Source organism: Pongo abelii, chromosome 15, assembly GCF_028885655.2.
Source record: "Pongo abelii isolate AG06213 chromosome 15, NHGRI_mPonAbe1-v2.0_pri, whole genome shotgun sequence".
Classification (NCBI taxonomy): domain Eukaryota; kingdom Metazoa; phylum Chordata; class Mammalia; order Primates; family Hominidae; genus Pongo; species Pongo abelii.
This window is the reverse complement of record NC_072000.2, coordinates 106,502,827-106,519,648: the sequence shown is the minus strand read 5'-3', so window position 1 is coordinate 106,519,648 and position 16,822 is coordinate 106,502,827. Positions and strand designations below refer to the sequence as shown.

The 16,822-nt window shown below is 49.7% G+C and overlaps 1 protein-coding gene and 1 long non-coding RNA gene across 4 annotated transcripts in view; one reads left to right on the top strand and one right to left on the bottom strand.

The window, feature by feature from the left end:
• LOC129049855 (uncharacterized) overlaps positions 1-10,541 on the bottom strand; it is a 22,213-nt gene extending 11,672 nt beyond the window's left edge. The window contains exons 1-2 of the long non-coding RNA XR_008513230.2: positions 9,231-10,541; positions 8,392-8,522 (exon numbers count right to left, since the gene is read on the bottom strand). This is a non-coding gene — a long non-coding RNA (uncharacterized LOC129049855). The remainder of the gene's footprint in view (positions 1-8,391; positions 8,523-9,230) is intronic.
• HSP90AA1 (heat shock protein 90 alpha family class A member 1) overlaps positions 1-16,822 on the top strand; it is a 20,764-nt gene extending 3,942 nt beyond the window's left edge. The window contains exons 1-11 of one of the 3 annotated variants that reach the window (XM_024231797.3): positions 10,681-10,926; positions 11,527-11,688; positions 11,779-12,145; positions 12,455-12,588; positions 12,888-13,208; positions 13,326-13,491; positions 13,907-14,097; positions 14,204-14,351; positions 14,604-14,872; positions 15,440-15,773; positions 16,048-16,822. In XM_024231797.3, the coding sequence (XP_024087565.1) occupies positions 11,527-11,688; positions 11,779-12,145; positions 12,455-12,588; positions 12,888-13,208; positions 13,326-13,491; positions 13,907-14,097; positions 14,204-14,351; positions 14,604-14,872; positions 15,440-15,773; positions 16,048-16,157 (2,202 nt within the window). In that variant the 5' untranslated portion in view covers positions 10,681-10,926 and the 3' untranslated portion in view covers positions 16,158-16,822. Of the gene's footprint in view, positions 1-10,680; positions 10,927-11,486; positions 11,689-11,778; positions 12,146-12,454; positions 12,589-12,887; positions 13,209-13,325; positions 13,492-13,906; positions 14,098-14,203; positions 14,352-14,603; positions 14,873-15,439; positions 15,774-16,047 lie in introns of those variants that run through there. The other 2 variants (XM_054530549.2, XM_054530550.2) reach the window with 2 other exon arrangements.

Genomic DNA, 16,822 nt, shown 5'->3' with positions numbered 1-16,822 from the left:
TATTGCAGGGTTTGGAGGTGAGGGCAGAAGCTGACAGGACCAGGTTATAGAGGACCTGTAGGCCCAGCCCAAGAGTCTATAAGGAAGTCTGCACTGAAACTCACAACCCATTCATGACAAGGTGGCCTGATCAGGGTACCCACTACCTGGTCAATTGGCCACATAGGCAATTCCTGACAGCCAGGTGACCCCTGGCTCAGTGTAGACAAAGGAACTATCAGCTCCCCTACCACGGAGGAACATCACATCTGCTCATTCCTCATCTAGTTTCAGTTTTAACCCACCCCACCTCGAGGAGTATCTGAGGATAAACAAGCCCTCTTGGCACTGGACGGACCAGCTAGGCCTGTTCTTCCACTGGCTGAACCAGAGGTTGCCCTTGGGGGGACTCAAAGGCCTCTGCTCTTGCATTGGCCAAGACCAGAACAGGAGCAGCAGTGGAGGGGAGAGCCAGCCTGCACACACCCCCAATTTGTATCCACCACCCTATAGTCATAAGGGAGATCCTGGGAGGTTTTGGGGAGGAGCAGGGAGGGCTGTCCACAATCCACAATCCCTGGCTCTCTCTACCTTAAGACTCAGCTTGCTTCAAATTTTGCTTTTTTTTTTTTAACCCTCCAGTCTTTCTTCTTCAAAAAAAATTGCTTTTGCTGGGCGCGGTGGCTCATACCTGTAATCCCAGTACTTTGGGAGGCCAAGGCGGGCGGATTATCTGAGGTCAGGAGTTCGAGACCAGCCTGGCCAACACGGAGAAACCCCGTCTCTACTAAAAATACAAAATTAGCAAGGCGTGGTGGTGGGCGCCTATAATCCCAGCTATTTGGGAGGCTGAGGCAGAGAATCACTTGAACCCAGGAGGTGGAGGTTGCAGTGAGCTGAGATCACTCCACTGCACTCCAGCCTGGGCGACAGAGCGAGACTCCGTCTCAAAAAAAAAAAAAATTGCTTTCTTCTCTTACACAGACAGTTTCATTCCCACTCCATGAAAGGCTAGAAGCTTTGCCATGAACTTTTCAGGGTGAAATATTAATGATGATGATCTAGACTGGAGGTCACATAATTCTCACTTTCCTGATTCTCCCATACACAGGGAATAACGAAAAAATGAAATTCCTAAACTTCAAAGCCATTTCCAACTGGAGGCCCCACAGACAACCAATTAGCTGGCCAGTAGGTGGCACCAAAGGTTAATCACAGCCTTTGGGCGAAGGGTTCCCATTTGGTCCCGCTGGAAAGCAATTCAGTTATCCATTCAGCACACATAGATGGCTGCATGCCATGTGCCGCGTCTTGAGATGAGAAAGACAGAGTCTAATTTCAATTCACACCAGGGACTAAGAGCTGTGGAGAAGGCACCCAGAGTGAATTTGGCCAGAGCAGGTGATTTCCAAGCCAAGCTTGGCAGACACGTGTTTGCCTGGAGAAGGGCAGGCAAGAGGTTCCAGGTGCATTTGGAGAACAAGCCAGCATGGAGAGATGATCGGAGCAGACCATAGACCCTTGGGCTGCTGCAGTAATCTGAGTGAATGAAAGGGAATGCTGTAATGTTGAATCTGAGGAGCCCTGAGTGCACTTAGCAGGATCTGCTGCCCCTGGAGGCTGGAGGGAGGGGCGAGAGAATGGAGCTGCTGTGAACTCAGAGGAGGAGGTGAGGCTGGAACAAAACCGGAAAACAATGCAGCCACATATTCTTGGTGCACCCCCCACCCCCACCCCCCTTTCGTGTTCTGTTTGCCTCTCTCCGTATCTATTTCTCTGCCATATTCTTAAATCACCAGGTCCCCTGGTCAGGGCTGACCATGGTGCCCCATTAGGCTGCCTCGGGGAACTCAGCTGGGTTGTGGGCAGGGCTGGAAGTGCCTTGGTGACATGTGGGTGCCCGGCATTCCAGGTCTGAGAGCACCAAGGTCAGGCATGGAGATGGGCACAGGAGGGGGCCTCCCAAGGAAGGTGTATGTTGATGTGCCAGCAGTGAGCAGGCAGAGGTGGGGTCAGCCAGGTCCTGGGGTTTGAATACCAAGAGAGGGACTACAGGCTCAGTGTCCTGGAAGCCCGGGGGTTTTCTGCACTGGGAAGTGGGCAGATGAAAACGGGAATGTAGAACAGATAAACCCAGCAAGAGCCAGCTGGAAGTGGAAATGGTGTGGGGCCCTGAGGGCCTGGATCAGGGCAGGACCCTAAGCACAGACAGAAAGAACGTTTTAAAGGAAAAATCCACCAGACTCGTCAGCTGTCAGAATGTGGGGGCTGAAGGCAAGAGATGAGTCAAAGATGACTCAGAAGATTTGAAGGTGAGTTCAAGGGAAAATGGCAGTACTTTGGGGAAGGAGTTCAAATTCGTGTCCAGGAACCCTGGTTCTGCTAGGAGACAGGAGCATGCCAGAAGGCATCCCACTTGTTTGCATGTTTCTGGCCTGTCCCTCCCCCACTAGAACATAAGCTCCTGAGGGAGCTGCCTCTGCTCTGTCAGTTCTTTGTGCTTTACTCGGGCTCACACACACCTGTCCCCTGCCTGACTCAGAGCAGATGCCAGGGGATACAGACTGAGGCTTCTCCAGGAGGGAGGCTAGGAAGGCCTGCAGGTGAGGGGTGATAGGGAAGAAAGAGTCCCACCACCCCTCTCCCACAGGTGCTCCCACACCCAAGCACCCCCAGGACTGGACCCCCTCACAGGCACAGCCTCCTGTACCCCAGGCCTCTCTTCCTCTGAGATCCCAGGCTTTCTGGCCCTACTAAGACTGCCATCCTGGGAACCGTCTTTGTGCCCATCCATGCCTGTCCCATTCCCTTCCTTCCCAATACATCCCTTCTACCACATTCCTGCTCGTATTCCCAGCATCCTGTTCACTGGAGGCCCATCCACATGGATGCGCAGCAGACATTGTGGTCCAACAAAGGTGACACTGAACCACTGGCAAGGGTCACGTGCTATCATCTGCCTGAGCCCTATGTTCCCCTGGTGAGCACAGCCTCACCCACCTGGGAGCCTCTGGGGCTCCTGTGCTTCACCCTGTTAACTCACTTCCCTGACCTCTCCCAAGTTTGCCCCTGCTCCACCCACCAACTCTTCGGGGACAGGCCCTCCTCAGGTCTCACTGGAAGCGTGCTTCCTACACCCCACGGTCAGAGTGGATGCGGGTCAGACTGCAGCTCCTGGGAAGACACCACAACGCCTCCTGTGATCTCCAGGCCACGTTGCCAGTCCCTTGGCCCCTGCCTACCTCTGACTTCAGCTCCAGTAGCCAACCCCTGCCCCAAGAGGGGCTCTGTGTCCCCCTACCCACTGCGCTGAAGGAATTTTCCAGCCTCCATTTTCTTTTTAATTCTTGCCTTCTCACTGGTCCCTGGCTAACTCCTAGTACTCCTTCTATATCTCACCGCAGACCCTCAGGGCTCTTGCAAACTCTGTTCCCTCCCTCTCCTGCATGCCCTCCCCGCAGCCAGCACCTGCCCTCCTCAGTGCATGGGGTGCCCTCACCATCCTAGCACTCTTCAAGACTTTCTAAGTCCACATATTTAGGTGGTGGGGGCTTTATGCCTGCCTCGACCACAATGGTCAGGACGCAATTTTGCTCCCACTTTGACCCAGGGCCTGGACACGGGCTTTTGGTAAACAGATATGAACTGAATGGTGAACAGACAAATAATGAACAGTAAGACTCCATTTCTGGCTTATCAACGTGGCCAGACATTTTTTTTCAGCCGCACTCAGTGCTGCCAACAGTGGGAGGGGAGGGGAAGGAGAGTTTGCCGGCTTCCCAGCGGCAGCATGTGGTGAATTCAAGAAGTGACCAACCCCAAGCCGGCCTTTGAAGGATGGGTTGAAACTTGCTTGGTGAAGTTTTGGTACTGAAGTATCCCGATTTTATAGTTACTCAATGGAAAAACTGGTTTGCTCTGTGGAAATCCACTTTAGGGTCAACTCTGAAACATAAATGGCCAGCACCTGCTCCCAGGATCCTCCCACATTCCTTCTTTTTTCTTTTTTGAGACAGAGTCTTGCTCTGTCTCTCAGGCTGGAGTGCCGTGGCACAATCTTGGCTCACTGCAACCTCCTCCCCTCAGGTTCAAGTGATTCTCCTGCCTCAGCCTCCTGAGTAGCTGGGATTACAGGTGCACGCCACCATGCCTGGCTAATTCTTTGTATTTTTAGTAGAGATGGGGTTTTACCACGTTGGCCATGCTGGTCTCTAACTCCTGACCTCAGGTGATCCGCTCGCCTCGGCCTCCCAAAATGCTGGGAGTAAAGAAGTGAGCCACCGCGCCTGGCCCTTTCACATCCCTTCTATGGTCACACCTATTGTAGAGAGATTTAGACCAAAGCACAGAGAGGCTGAGAAGCTTGCTCAGAGTCACACAGCCAGTGAGTGGCAGGAACAGAATTCACAATCTGGCTCCAGACCTGTACTTTAACTGATGCCATCTTTCTTGGAAACTGTGTCTCCAAGAAATGACTGAATTTTTTTTTTTTTTTTTTTTTTTTTTGAGACGGAGTCTTGCTCTGTCACCAGGCTGGAGTGCAGTGGCGTGCTCTCAGGTTTAAGTGGTTCTCCTGCCTCAGCCTCCCGAGTAGCTGGGATTACAGGCATATGCCACCACGCCCAGCTAATTTTTGTATTTTTAGTAGAGACAGCGTTTCACCATGTTGGCCAGGATGGTCTTGATCTCCTGACCTTGTGATCTGCCCGCCTTGGCCTCCCAAAATGCTGGGATTACAGGCGTGAGCCACTGCACCCGGTCTTTTTTTTTTTTTTTAAAGTATATATATATTTTTAAATTTACTTTTCCCCCACTACACTGATTTATAATTTTTCTTTCCTAAGTATGAACCACTTAATTTTCCTATATAACTATAGCTTGATCCTGAACATTTCTTCAACTTTCTACAAGGTTTGCTAAACATTGATTATTTAAAAACAGCTGTTGGCTGGGCGCGGTGGCTCACGCCTGTAATCCCAGCACTTTGGGAGGCCGAGGCAGGTGGATCACATGAGGCCAGGAGTTCAAGACCAGCTTGGGCAACTTGGTGAAACCATGTCTCTATTAAAAAGCAAAAATTAGCTGGGCGTGGTGGCGCATGCGTCCCAGCTACTCAGGTGGCTGAAGCATGAGAGTTACTTGAACTGAGGAGGCAGAGGCTGCAGTGAGCCGAGATTTTGCCACTGCACTCCAGCCTGAGTGACAGACCCTGTCTCAAAAAAATAAAAACAATAAACTGTACATGTTTAAAGTACAATTTGATGTATTTCAACATATGTATATACCTAAGAAACTATCACTACAATCAAAATAATGAAGATTCATCATCCAAAAGTTTCCTGAGGTCCCTGTGATCCTTCCCTCCTGCCCTGTCTGCCCCACCTCCTACAGGCAACCAGTGATGTGCTTTTTGTCACTATAGATTAGTTTGCATTTTCTAAAATTTTATATAAATGACTGACTGGCATCTTTCTCTCGGCATAATTATTTTTCAAAAAGAACATTTAAACAAAATAGACCATATTCTGGGCCATTAAACAAGACCCAATAAATTCAAAAGGATTCAAATCATGCAAAGTATGTTCTCAGACCACAATGGAATTAAATATTAGAAATCAATAATAGCATGGTGGCTCACTCCTGTAATCCCAGGATTTTGTGACGCCGAGGCGGGCACATCACTTGAGGCCAGGAGTTTGAGACCAGCCTGGTGAACATGGTGAAAGCCCATCTCTACTAAAAATACAAAAAAGTTAGCCAGGTGTGGTGACGCATGCCTGTAATCCCAGCTACTTGGGAGACTGAGGCACGAGAATTGCTTGAACCCGGGAGGCGGAGGTTGCAGGGAGCCAAGAGCACACCACACTGCACTCCAGCCTGGGCGACAGAGCGGGACTGTCTAAAAAAAAAACCAAAAAAATCAGTAACAAAAAAAATCTGAAAAACCTCCAACTATTTGAAAACTAAGTAAAACATTTATAAATAACCCATGAGTCAAGAAATAAAAGGAAATTTTAAAAACATTTTGAACTGAATGAAAAGGAAAAAAAAATGTATCAAAATGTATGAGCCAAGGGCAGTTGTGGTGGCTCACACCTGTAATCCCAGCACTTTGGGAGGCCACAGTGGGAGGACTCCTTAAGTCCAGGAGTTCAAGACCAGCCTGGGTAATATGGCAAGACCTCATCTCTACAAAAAAAATAAAATTTAGCTGGGTATGGTGGCACATGCCTGTGGTCCCAGCTCCTCAGGAGGCAGAGGCAGAAGGATCACTTGCGCCCAGGAGGTTGACTGTGTAGTGAACCATGTTTGTGACACTGTGCTCCAGCCTGGGCAACAGAGTGAAACTGTCTCTTTTTTTGTTTGTTTGTTTTTTTGAGACAGTCTCGCTCTGTTGCCCAGGCTGGAGTGCAGTGGCGCAATCTCGGCTCACTGCAGCCTCTGCCTCGTGAGTTCAAGCAATTGTCCTGCCTCAGCCTCCCGAGTAGCTGGAACTACTCGGGACTACTGCCACACCCAGCTAAATTTTTTTCTATTTTTCGTAGAGATGGGGTTTCACCATGTTGTCCAGGCTGTCTCAAACTTCTGACCTCAATTGATTGGCCTGCCTCAACCTCCCAAAGTGCTGGGATTACAGGTGTGAGTCACTGCACCCGGCTGAGATTGTGTATCAGGATAAAACAAAAATCATGAGCCAGACCTGGGTGTAACTGCCCTGGAGGCCCTTGCTCTGGGTGACCCTGAGTAAAGGACTTACCTCTCCTGAGCCTCAGTGTTCTCATCTGTACAGTGGGACCAAAGCCACCTACTTCAGAGTTGAGAGGATTAAGAAACTGCATGCAAAGTAGCTAGCCTGCTGCCTGGCAAGCATGTAAGGGGGCATAAATTGCTATGGGGTAGGCTATCACCTGAGCCATTTCCAAAACCAGAAGCGGCTCATTTAAGCTTCATAACCACTCTATGAAGAAGACATGTTCATGTCTATGCTACAGATACTGAACTGGATGCATAGAAAGGGTAAGTGACTTGCCCTGGGTCACACAGGCAGTGGCTGAACTAAGATCTGAATCCAGGCCACCTGGATCCAGAATCCATGCTCCAGCTTTACTGAGGGACACTGAAAGCTTTCAAATAGAGGAGGAAAATGGTCAGATTGCCCTAACAGCAACATCACTGTGGGACGAGGTCAACAAATATTTAGGATGCTAAATCTGCAGGGCTTGGTGATCTATTAGAAATACATTGTTGAGGCCAGGCGCTGTGGCTCACGCCTCTAATCCCAGCACTTTGGGAGGCCAAGGCGGGCGGATCACAAGGTCAGGAGATCAAGACCATCCTGGCTAACACAGTGAAACCCCCTCTCTACTTAATACAAAAAATTAGCCAGGCGTGGTGGCAGGCGCCTGTAGTCCCAGCTACTAGGGAGGCTGAAGTAGGAGAATGGCGTGAACCCAGGAGGCGGAGCTTGTAATGAGCCATGATCGCACCACTGCACTCCAGCCTGGGCGACAGAGCGAGACTCCGTCTCAAAAAAAAAAAAGAAATGTTGTTGAGGAAGAAAGAGGAGGAGGCTGGACAGAAAAGGCAGTGAAGCAGGAGTGGAAGAACTTGGGGTTGGAGGGCTAGAGGAAGCAGAGGAGCACATGTGGTCTGTACTCTGAAGGAGAGGGCACCACATTCCGAGAACCTCTCCATGACAGGACACCTGGCCTGGTGGGAGGCAGGTGGGGTTCCTAAGAAAATGTGTGAACAGAAGGCCCATTAAAAATTAGAGAACAGAGGGAATGGTGTTCCAGGCAGAGGGAACAGCATTTGCACAGCCTCGTGGGGGCGAGTCAGGGGGACAGTGCCAGACACAGAAATAGGAGCACAGTGGGAACTGGCGCTGTATGGGTAGGCACCAGGGATCTGCAGGGCCTCACAGGCCTAAAGAGCTCTGTCTTCCTCCTAGAAGGATGGGAAGTCAGCTAGGATTTGCAGAGGGTGGGGAGGAGGGAATAGATAGGGCCAGGTCTGTGTTCTCAAAGCTCACCCTGGCTACAGTTTGGAGACAGACCAAACCATATGCAGGGAGCAGTTAGGTGGTTATGGAGGCCTTCCAGGTGAGCTGACGGTTGTGCAGAAGCGGGGGATGAAGGTGGAGGGAAGTGGCTGGGTTCAAGAGGTACTTAGGAGGCAGAAGTGGCAGGACTCAGTGTCAGATCCGTTGTGGGGAAGCTTGGGGTTCTTTAAGGTGGGATAGTCAGTCACCTGGCTAACGAGCCCTCAAAGAGGGCTGGAGACGGGGGGAAGCTCATGAGGCTCAGCACCCAGGTCTGGAGCTGAGTCCTGGCCCGGCTCTTCGTGAGTCATCTGCACACAGGTTCTATTAGTGAGAGTGCTGGACAAGATTTCCTGGGAGCAAAGACCCACCTCCAGGAGCTCCATGATGTGCCAGGGAGACGGGCATGAGTCTTCGGAGAGAGAAGGAACAGCCAGGGGCTGGCGTGTTGATGGTAGAAACCATGACAGAGGTCGCATCTGGTGGGTAACTGGAATGTCACCTGGAGACAGGACAAAAATGTCCTGCTTATTAACCGAGGCGGGAAAGCTGGAAAGACAGGAAGTTGTGGAAGGAAGGAGGGACATTAAAGATGGGGCCTGACGGGCAACAGTGGTTCCCAGCGATGCCCAGACCCAGGGAGGGGCTTTGGAGCAGGTTCACTGGAGAAATGGGGGAAAATGAAGGTCCCAAAAACAAAGGACAAAGAATGTCAGAGTTGGCCGGGCGCCGTGGCTCACGCCTGTAATCCCAGCACTTTGGGAGGCCGAGGCGGGCGGATCACCAGAGGTCAGGGGTTCGAAACCAGCCTGGCCAACATAGTGAAACGCCGTCTCTACTAAAAATACAAAAATTAGCCGGGCGTGGTGACGGGTGCCTGTAATCCCAGCTACTCAGGAGGTTGAGGCAGGAGAATCGCTTGAACCCAGGAGGCAGAGGTTGCAGTGAGCAGAGATTGTGCCATTGCACTCCAGCCTGGGGAACAAGAGTGAGACTTTGTCTAAAAAAAAAAAAGAACGTCAGAGCTAGGGCCCTGGATGGCTCCTCTATAAGAAATCTCAAACCCCCTGGGCAATGGCAAAAACTGCGGTAGGAAAATTTCCTACAAGTGAGGAGAGCGGGGACAGTGGCTGGTGGTGACAGGAAGGAAACAGGCGGAGGCGGCACTCGCCAGGGAAGACCTTGCGCCCCCCTTCAGCGACCCGCTCACCGCTCCTCCTGCTTCCGGATTCCTCCCCGCCAAATCCAGGCTGCAGCCGTAGGGAAAGCCTGGGCCGCGGGCGCGCCCCCAGGCTGCGCCAACAGCTACCACGGAAGCAGGCACACACCCAGTAACCACCGCTGGGGCCGGCGCCCCGTGGCTGCTAGTTTTCTTCCACTTCCGCCGCTTTGTAATGCCAGGCAAGACGCTTTATGTTGATTTCACACACTCTTAAGGGGGTCCCAGGCCGCGGTCTGAAAACCCCTGCTCCTGAGCAAACTGCGTTTCCCTGGAGACCAGGAAGCGGCGGTAGTTCCGTGGTTTACACGGCAAGGAGCTTTCAGATTATTCCCAGGGCCTGGCTATGAGTCTAGGCAGGAGAAGGCCCAATCATGGGAGGCGCCAGAGACAAAGAGGAAAAGGACATGGACCACGCAGGGGAGCCAGGTCGAAGGAACCCCAACGCTTCCAAGGTTTCCACAGCTGGCCTTGGCCAAAATATCCAAAAATTCCCATGTAGAAACTGGCTCTTCCAGCCTGGGCAACATGGTGAAACCCCGACTCTACAAATAAATACAAAAACTAGACAGGTGTGGTGTCCGCGCCTGTGGTCCTCTGCCCGCGCTCGTCCCAGCTACTGGGAAAGCTGAGGCGGGAGGATCACCTGAGCCCGGAAGGTCGAAGCTGCAGTGAGCCGAGATTGTGCCACGGCACCCCAGCCTGGGCGACAAAGCGAGAGCCTGTCCAGAAAAAAGAAAAAAAAAACCCAAACCTGTCTTTTAGGGCAAGTTAATCACCAAAGTGTTAGATACTTAATTTGGAGACCTCAAATCGGTCGGCAAAACGATGGGCTTTTCAAAATCATGCCGGGTGTAACTGGGTAAGCATGAATTTGTTCACCGAGTCCCCGATTCCCAAGCTAAGGGGCCCTGAAGTATGAAGCACATGGCTTTCGGGGAACCCAAAGGTAGGGAGCGCTCCCGAGCCAGCCGTGAGTCTGCAGAATCCCCGAGCGCGCAGGCCGCGGGACAGCGTCCCCAGTGCGCAGCAGCCTGAGGCCAACCCCAGGGGGCAGAGCCCCGCGATCCCGGCGCCGCCTGCGGCTGGGTTCTTTGGCAGCGGGCGCGGCGCCAATCAGGACGACGGCTCCGGTAGTCTCCCAGGCGCGTGACACCCGGGGCGCTCCCCGTCCACGCACGACCCTCCCTCCAGGCGCGCCTCCCGCCCCGGCCCCGCGTTCTGCTCAGCCCGGGTGGCCAACTTCACCCCACTTCAAAGACCCCACGCCCGGGCGTGCCCTCCGCCCGCGCTCGGCAGGTGGGGGTGCAGGGCGGACGGCGCGGGCGGCCGCATAAGGCCCCCGGACCTTCCCGAGAATTCCAGGCCGCGCAGGCGCATTGAGGCCGGCGCGGGGGCGTGCGAGAGGCGCGCGGCAGCGATTGAGGGAAAGTTGCCTGGGCCGGGCCACGAGCAGGGCCTGCGCGCGCCCGCAGGAGGGGGTGCCGCGGCGACAGCGCAGGCGCAGGCGCGCGGCCGCGGCGGCGGTTGGGGAGGGTTCTTCCGGAAGGTTCGGGAGGCTTCTGGAAAAAGCGCCGCGCGCTGGGCGGGCCCGTCGCTATATAAGGCAGGCGCGGGGGCGGCGCGTCAGTTGCTTCAGCGTCCTGGTGTTGCTGTGTGGTGGGTACCGTGCGGTCAGTCAGCCAAGGTGAGGGGCGGTTGTGGGGGCCTGTGGAGGTGGGTTGGGGACCGGGGGCGGCTGGCGCGGAGGGGAGGCTGTGGGGGCCGGACCGGATCCCTGAAGCAGCCGGGGCCGCGCTCCCGGGCGGCCGCGCTTCCTATTCCGGAGGCCTCGGGCCCGCTGCGGTCTCCGCACCCCGCTTCAGGAATGGGCCGGGCGGCCGCAGGCTCTCCGAGGCTCTGCAGCAGCGCCGGAGCTGGCGCCGCACGCGAACAGAGCGGCCCAGCCGCGGGGGTCCCCCGCCCGGCCCCGCTGGGGCGCAGGCGGAGGAGGCGGCCGTGGCGGAGCCGCAGCCCGCGCGGGAGCGCACACGGGGTGTCCGTTAGGGACCGCGGCGGGGGACTGGGCCCGGGCCTGCGGCGGCCTCCCGGAGGCGCGCACACGCTCGTGGTAGTTGCCGCGCTCCGAAATGAGGTCATCCTTTGTCAGCCGCCCTTCTATTTTCGGTTTACTTAAACTTCGTAAATCTCCAATCCGGCTTTAAAAATATTTGGAGGACGCGATGGAATCTCGTGTTGCCTCTGTAGACGTTCTGCAAGGATTTAAACCGGCGCGGTGTCGTTCCAGATGCCTGAGGAAACGCAGACGCAAGACCAACCGATGGAGGAGGAGGAGGTTGAGACCTTCGCCTTTCAGGCAGAAATTGCCCAGTTGATGTCATTGATCATCAATACTTTCTACTCGAACAAAGAGATTTTTCTGAGAGAGCTCATTTCAAATTCATCAGATGTAAGTCGCTTATTAACCCAGAATCAGATTTTGGTTTCAGTATGAACTTCTTTAGAGCTGTATGCTTAAATTAATATTTTTTGTTAATAGGCATTGGACAAAATCCGGTATGAAAGCTTGACAGATCCCAGTAAATTAGACTCTGGGAAAGAGCTGCATATTAACCTTATACCGAACAAACAAGATCGAACCCTCACTATTGTGGATACTGGAATTGGAATGACCAAGGCTGACTTGATCAATAACCTTGGTACTATCGCCAAGTCTGGGACCAAAGCGTTCATGGAAGCTTTGCAGGCTGGTGCAGATATCTCTATGATTGGCCAGTTCGGTGTTGGTTTTTATTCTGCTTATTTGGTTGCTGAGAAAGTAACTGTGATCACCAAACATAACGATGATGAGCAGTACGCCTGGGAGTCCTCAGCAGGGGGATCATTCACAGTGAGGACAGACACAGGTAGGCACCTGAACATTCAGTGGTTAAGTGAGCGGTGGAAGGGTGGGATGCTGCAACCCTTGGACCCCTGGGGATGCGGTGAAGCTTACAGAAATTTGTGATTGCCCAACGATCAGGAACAAGCTGGAGCACTTAGTGTAATGGCATGACTTGGTGGTGGTTCTTTTGGGCAAGGCACTTAGATCTGCTGTGGGCGCCTTTGCGTCTGTAGTAACGCAAACCTCGCTTTACAGACACGTCGTAAAGGTGTTAGGCATGGCGTTGACCACTAAATTGAATGTATTATTGAGTCAATTTTTCTTCTCACAGGTGAACCTATGGGTCGTGGAACAAAGGTTATCCTACACCTGAAAGAAGACCAAACTGAGTACTTAGAGGAACGAAGAATAAAGGAGATTGTGAAGAAACATTCTCAGTTTATTGGATATCCCATTACTCTTTTTGTAAGTTTCTATATAATTGCAGAGTGAATTACTGTCTGTAGGTGATTGGGGTGACTGTACTATATCCTTAGTCCCTAGGTCTGTTCAACTAGTCTGAAGCCTGGGGAACCTAAGCTCTACTACCTAACTCTGTAAAGGTTCCTCGGGCTCTTAAGTAGATGTATCAAATACTGATGAAAAGCTGGCTGCTTCTCAAGTTGGCTAATTTAGACTTTGGCCTTAGGTTGAGAATAGTGGCGCAGCGCTGTCACTTAGTTCTAGAGTGCAGCAGTGATGTGATTTCATGTCGTCTTTTGAAGGTGGAGAAGGAACGTGATAAAGAAGTCAGCGATGATGAGGCTGAAGAAAAGGAAGACAAAGAAGAAGAAAAAGAAAAAGAAGAGAAAGAGTCGGAAGACAAACCTGAAATTGAAGATGTTGGTTCTGATGAGGAAGAAGAAGAAAAGAAGGATGGTGATAAGAAGAAGAAGAAGAAGATTAAGGAAAAGTACATCGACCAAGAAGAACTCAACAAAACAAAGCCCATCTGGACCAGAAATCCCGACGATATTACTAATGAGGAGTACGGAGAATTCTACAAGAGCTTGACCAATGATTGGGAAGATCACTTGGCAGTGAAGGTGAGTGACTGATGAGTGCTTCAAGCTTGTCCTTGGATTATCATCTTTCCCCACCACCCCAAATATCTTCTATAATGCATTGTTTATTGGTACTTAGTGTATCTGTTTTATTTACAGCATTTTTCAGTTGAAGGACAGTTGGAATTCAGAGCTCTTCTATTTGTCCCACGACGTGCTCCTTTTGACCTGTTTGAAAACAGAAAGAAAAAGAACAACATCAAATTGTATGTACGCAGAGTTTTCATCATGGATAACTGTGAGGAGCTAATCCCTGAATATCTGAGTAAGTATAGATAGGAAAAATAATCACTGTCACTGATTAAAGAAATACTTTCTGGGTGGGCATGGCGGCTCACACCTATAATTTCTAGCACTTTGGGAGGCCGGGGTGGGCAGATCACTTGAGGTCAGGAGTTCAAGACCAGTCTGGCCAACATGGTGAAACCCCATCTCTACTAAGTTACAAAAATTAGCTCGATGTAGTGGCAGGCTGAGGCATGAAAATAGCTTGAACCCCCCGGGAGGCAGAGGTTGCAGTGAGCAGAGATTGCGCCACTGCCCTTCAGCCTGGGCAACAGAGTGAGACTGTCTCAAAAATACGTTCTGTCATCTCCAGGTTATCTTTGATTTTGGGGGTTTACATAGTACCAGTTTTGTCCTTGAAATGACTCAATGCATTTGGTTTATATTTTTTTCAGATTTCATTAGAGGGGTGGTAGACTCAGAGGATCTCCCTCTAAACATTTCCCGTGAGATGTTGCAACAAAGCAAAATTTTGAAAGTTATCAGGAAGAATTTGGTCAAAAAATGTTTAGAACTTTTTACTGAACTGGCAGAAGATAAAGAGAACTACAAGAAATTCTATGAGCAGTTCTCTAAAAACATAAAGGTTGGTGTAAATATTTGACGATTAGTTTTCCAACTGGCCTTTTTAGTTGTTTTTATCTTTTTTTTTTAATTCAGAAAGTCTTTGTAAAGAACGTATTTTGTTTCAGCTTGGAATACACGAAGACTCTCAAAATCGGAAGAAGCTTTCAGAGCTGTTAAGGTACTACACGTCTGCCTCTGGTGATGAGATGGTTTCTCTCAAGGACTACTGCACCAGAATGAAGGAAAACCAGAAACATATCTATTATATCACAGGTTAGGAGGACACTATGTTAAAGTCATACACGTCATTCTTACAACCTTGTAGGTTCTGTGGGTGTGTTTTCTACTCGGGTAGCACTGTTACAATTGGTATTGATCTAGGCAAGATAATTCACATGAACTAGGTCATGATCTGTCTTAGGTACTGCCTAGGTATCTGGCTAGCAAGAAAAGTCAGAACTAGATGAAGCCATTCTTAAACTGTTGTTAAAAGATCTAAAAGTAACTTTGTAATTAATACCTCAGGTGAGACCAAGGACCAGGTAGCTAACTCAGCCTTTGTGGAACGTCTTCGGAAACATGGCTTAGAAGTGATCTATATGATTGAGCCCATTGATGAGTACTGTGTCCAACAGCTGAAGGAATTTGAGGGGAAGACTTTAGTGTCAGTCACCAAAGAAGGCCTGGAACTTCCAGAGGATGAAGAAGAGAAAAAGAAACAGGAAGAGAAAAAAACAAAGTTTGAGAACCTCTGCAAAATCATGAAAGACATATTGGAGAAAAAAGTTGAAAAGGTATGTGAATACAGCATTTCCTGATCATTGATGCTTCTAAGGTGCTTTCAAGCTTAGTCATACATAGTCCATTTTCCCATGTTTTCAACTTAAAATAGAAAACTATGTCGTGTATGGCTGGGCGCGGTGGCTCACGCCTGCAATCCCAGCACTTTGGGAGGTTGAGGCAGTGGATCCTGGCTAACACGGTGAAACTCAGTCTCTACTAAAAATACAAAAAAAAAACTAGGGCGTGGTGGCATGGCCTGTAATCCTAGCCACTTGGGAGGCTGAGGCAGGAGAATCGCCTAAACCCGGGAGGCGGAGATTGCAGTGAGCCGAGATTGCACCACTGCACTCCAGCCTGGGTGATGGAGCGAGACTCTTATCTCAAAAAAAAAAAGTTGTGTGTGTAAAACATGAAATTATAACCTGTGCTTTTTGGATACCTAATGTGACATTTAAGTTGTATTTGACGGTAGATAGTATTTTGGATCTATTGAAATTTGGGTTCTACAGATTTCATTTCACAAGGAAAGTTTAGGATTTAATCTTTCTAGGCTCCTAGTCATCGCTTTTTGATTACAGGTGGTTGTGTCAAACCGATTGGTGACGTCTCCATGCTGTATTGTCACGAGCACATACGGCTGGACAGCAAACATGGAGAGAATCATGAAAGCTCAAGCCCTAAGAGACAACTCAACAATGGGTTACATGGCAGCCAAGAAACACCTGGAGATAAACCCTGACCATTCCATTATTGAGACCTTAAGGCAAAAGGCAGAGGCTGATAAGAACGACAAGTCTGTGAAGGATCTGGTCATCTTGCTTTATGAAACTGCGCTCCTGTCTTCTGGCTTCAGTCTGGAAGATCCCCAGACACATGCTAATAGGATCTACAGGATGATCAAACTTGGTCTGGGTAAGCCTTATACTACGTAATGTTAAAATAAACACACATGACTGAAGAAAACGGTAAACTTTCAGTTATCCAAACTTGGAGCACCTTGTCCTGCTTGGAGGTATTAAAGTATATTTTTTTAGGGATAAGTAAAGTCTTATAAGAGCTAAGAAATAAAATTGAGACTCATATATGTCCTGTAATACTGTCTTGAAAGCAGGTATAAACCAAGAGTATTACACTAATAGCTGGCTTTAAGAAATCTTGTAATACGAGGATTTTATTTTGGAAACAGGTATTGATGAAGATGACCCTACTGCTGATGATACCAGTGCTGCTGTAACTGAAGAAATGCCGCCCCTCGAAGGAGATGACGACACATCACGCATGGAAGAAGTAGACTAACCTCTGGCTGAGGGATGACTTACCTGTTCAATACTCTACAATTCCTCCAATAATATATTTTCAAGGATGTTTTTCTTTATTTTTGTTAATATTAAAAAGTCTGTATGGCATGACAACTACTTTAAGGGGAAGATAAGATTTCTGTCTACTAAGTGATGCTGTGATACCTTAGGCACTAAAGCAGAGCTAGTAATGCTTTTTGAGTTTCACGTTGGTTTATTCTCACAGATTGGGGGTAACGTGCGTTGTAAGATGTATGTAACATGATGTTAACTTTGTGGTCTAAGTGTTTAGCTGTCAAGCCGGATTCCTAAGTAGACCAAATCTTGTTATCGAAGTGTTCCTGAGCTATACCTTGATGTTTAGAAAAGTATTTGTTACATCTTGTAGGATTTACTTTTTGAACTATTCATCCCCTGTAGTTGACAATTCTGCATGTACTAGTCCTCTAGAAATAGGTTAAACTGAAGCAACTTGATGGAAGGATCTCTCCGCAGGGCTTGTTTTCCAAAGAAAAGTATTGTTTGGAGGAGCAAAGTTATAAGCCTACCTAAGCATATCATAAAGCTGTTCAAAAATAACTCAGACCCAGTCTTGTGGATGGAAATGTAGTGCTCGAGTCACATTCTGCTTAAAGTTGTAACAAATACAGATGAGTTAAAAGA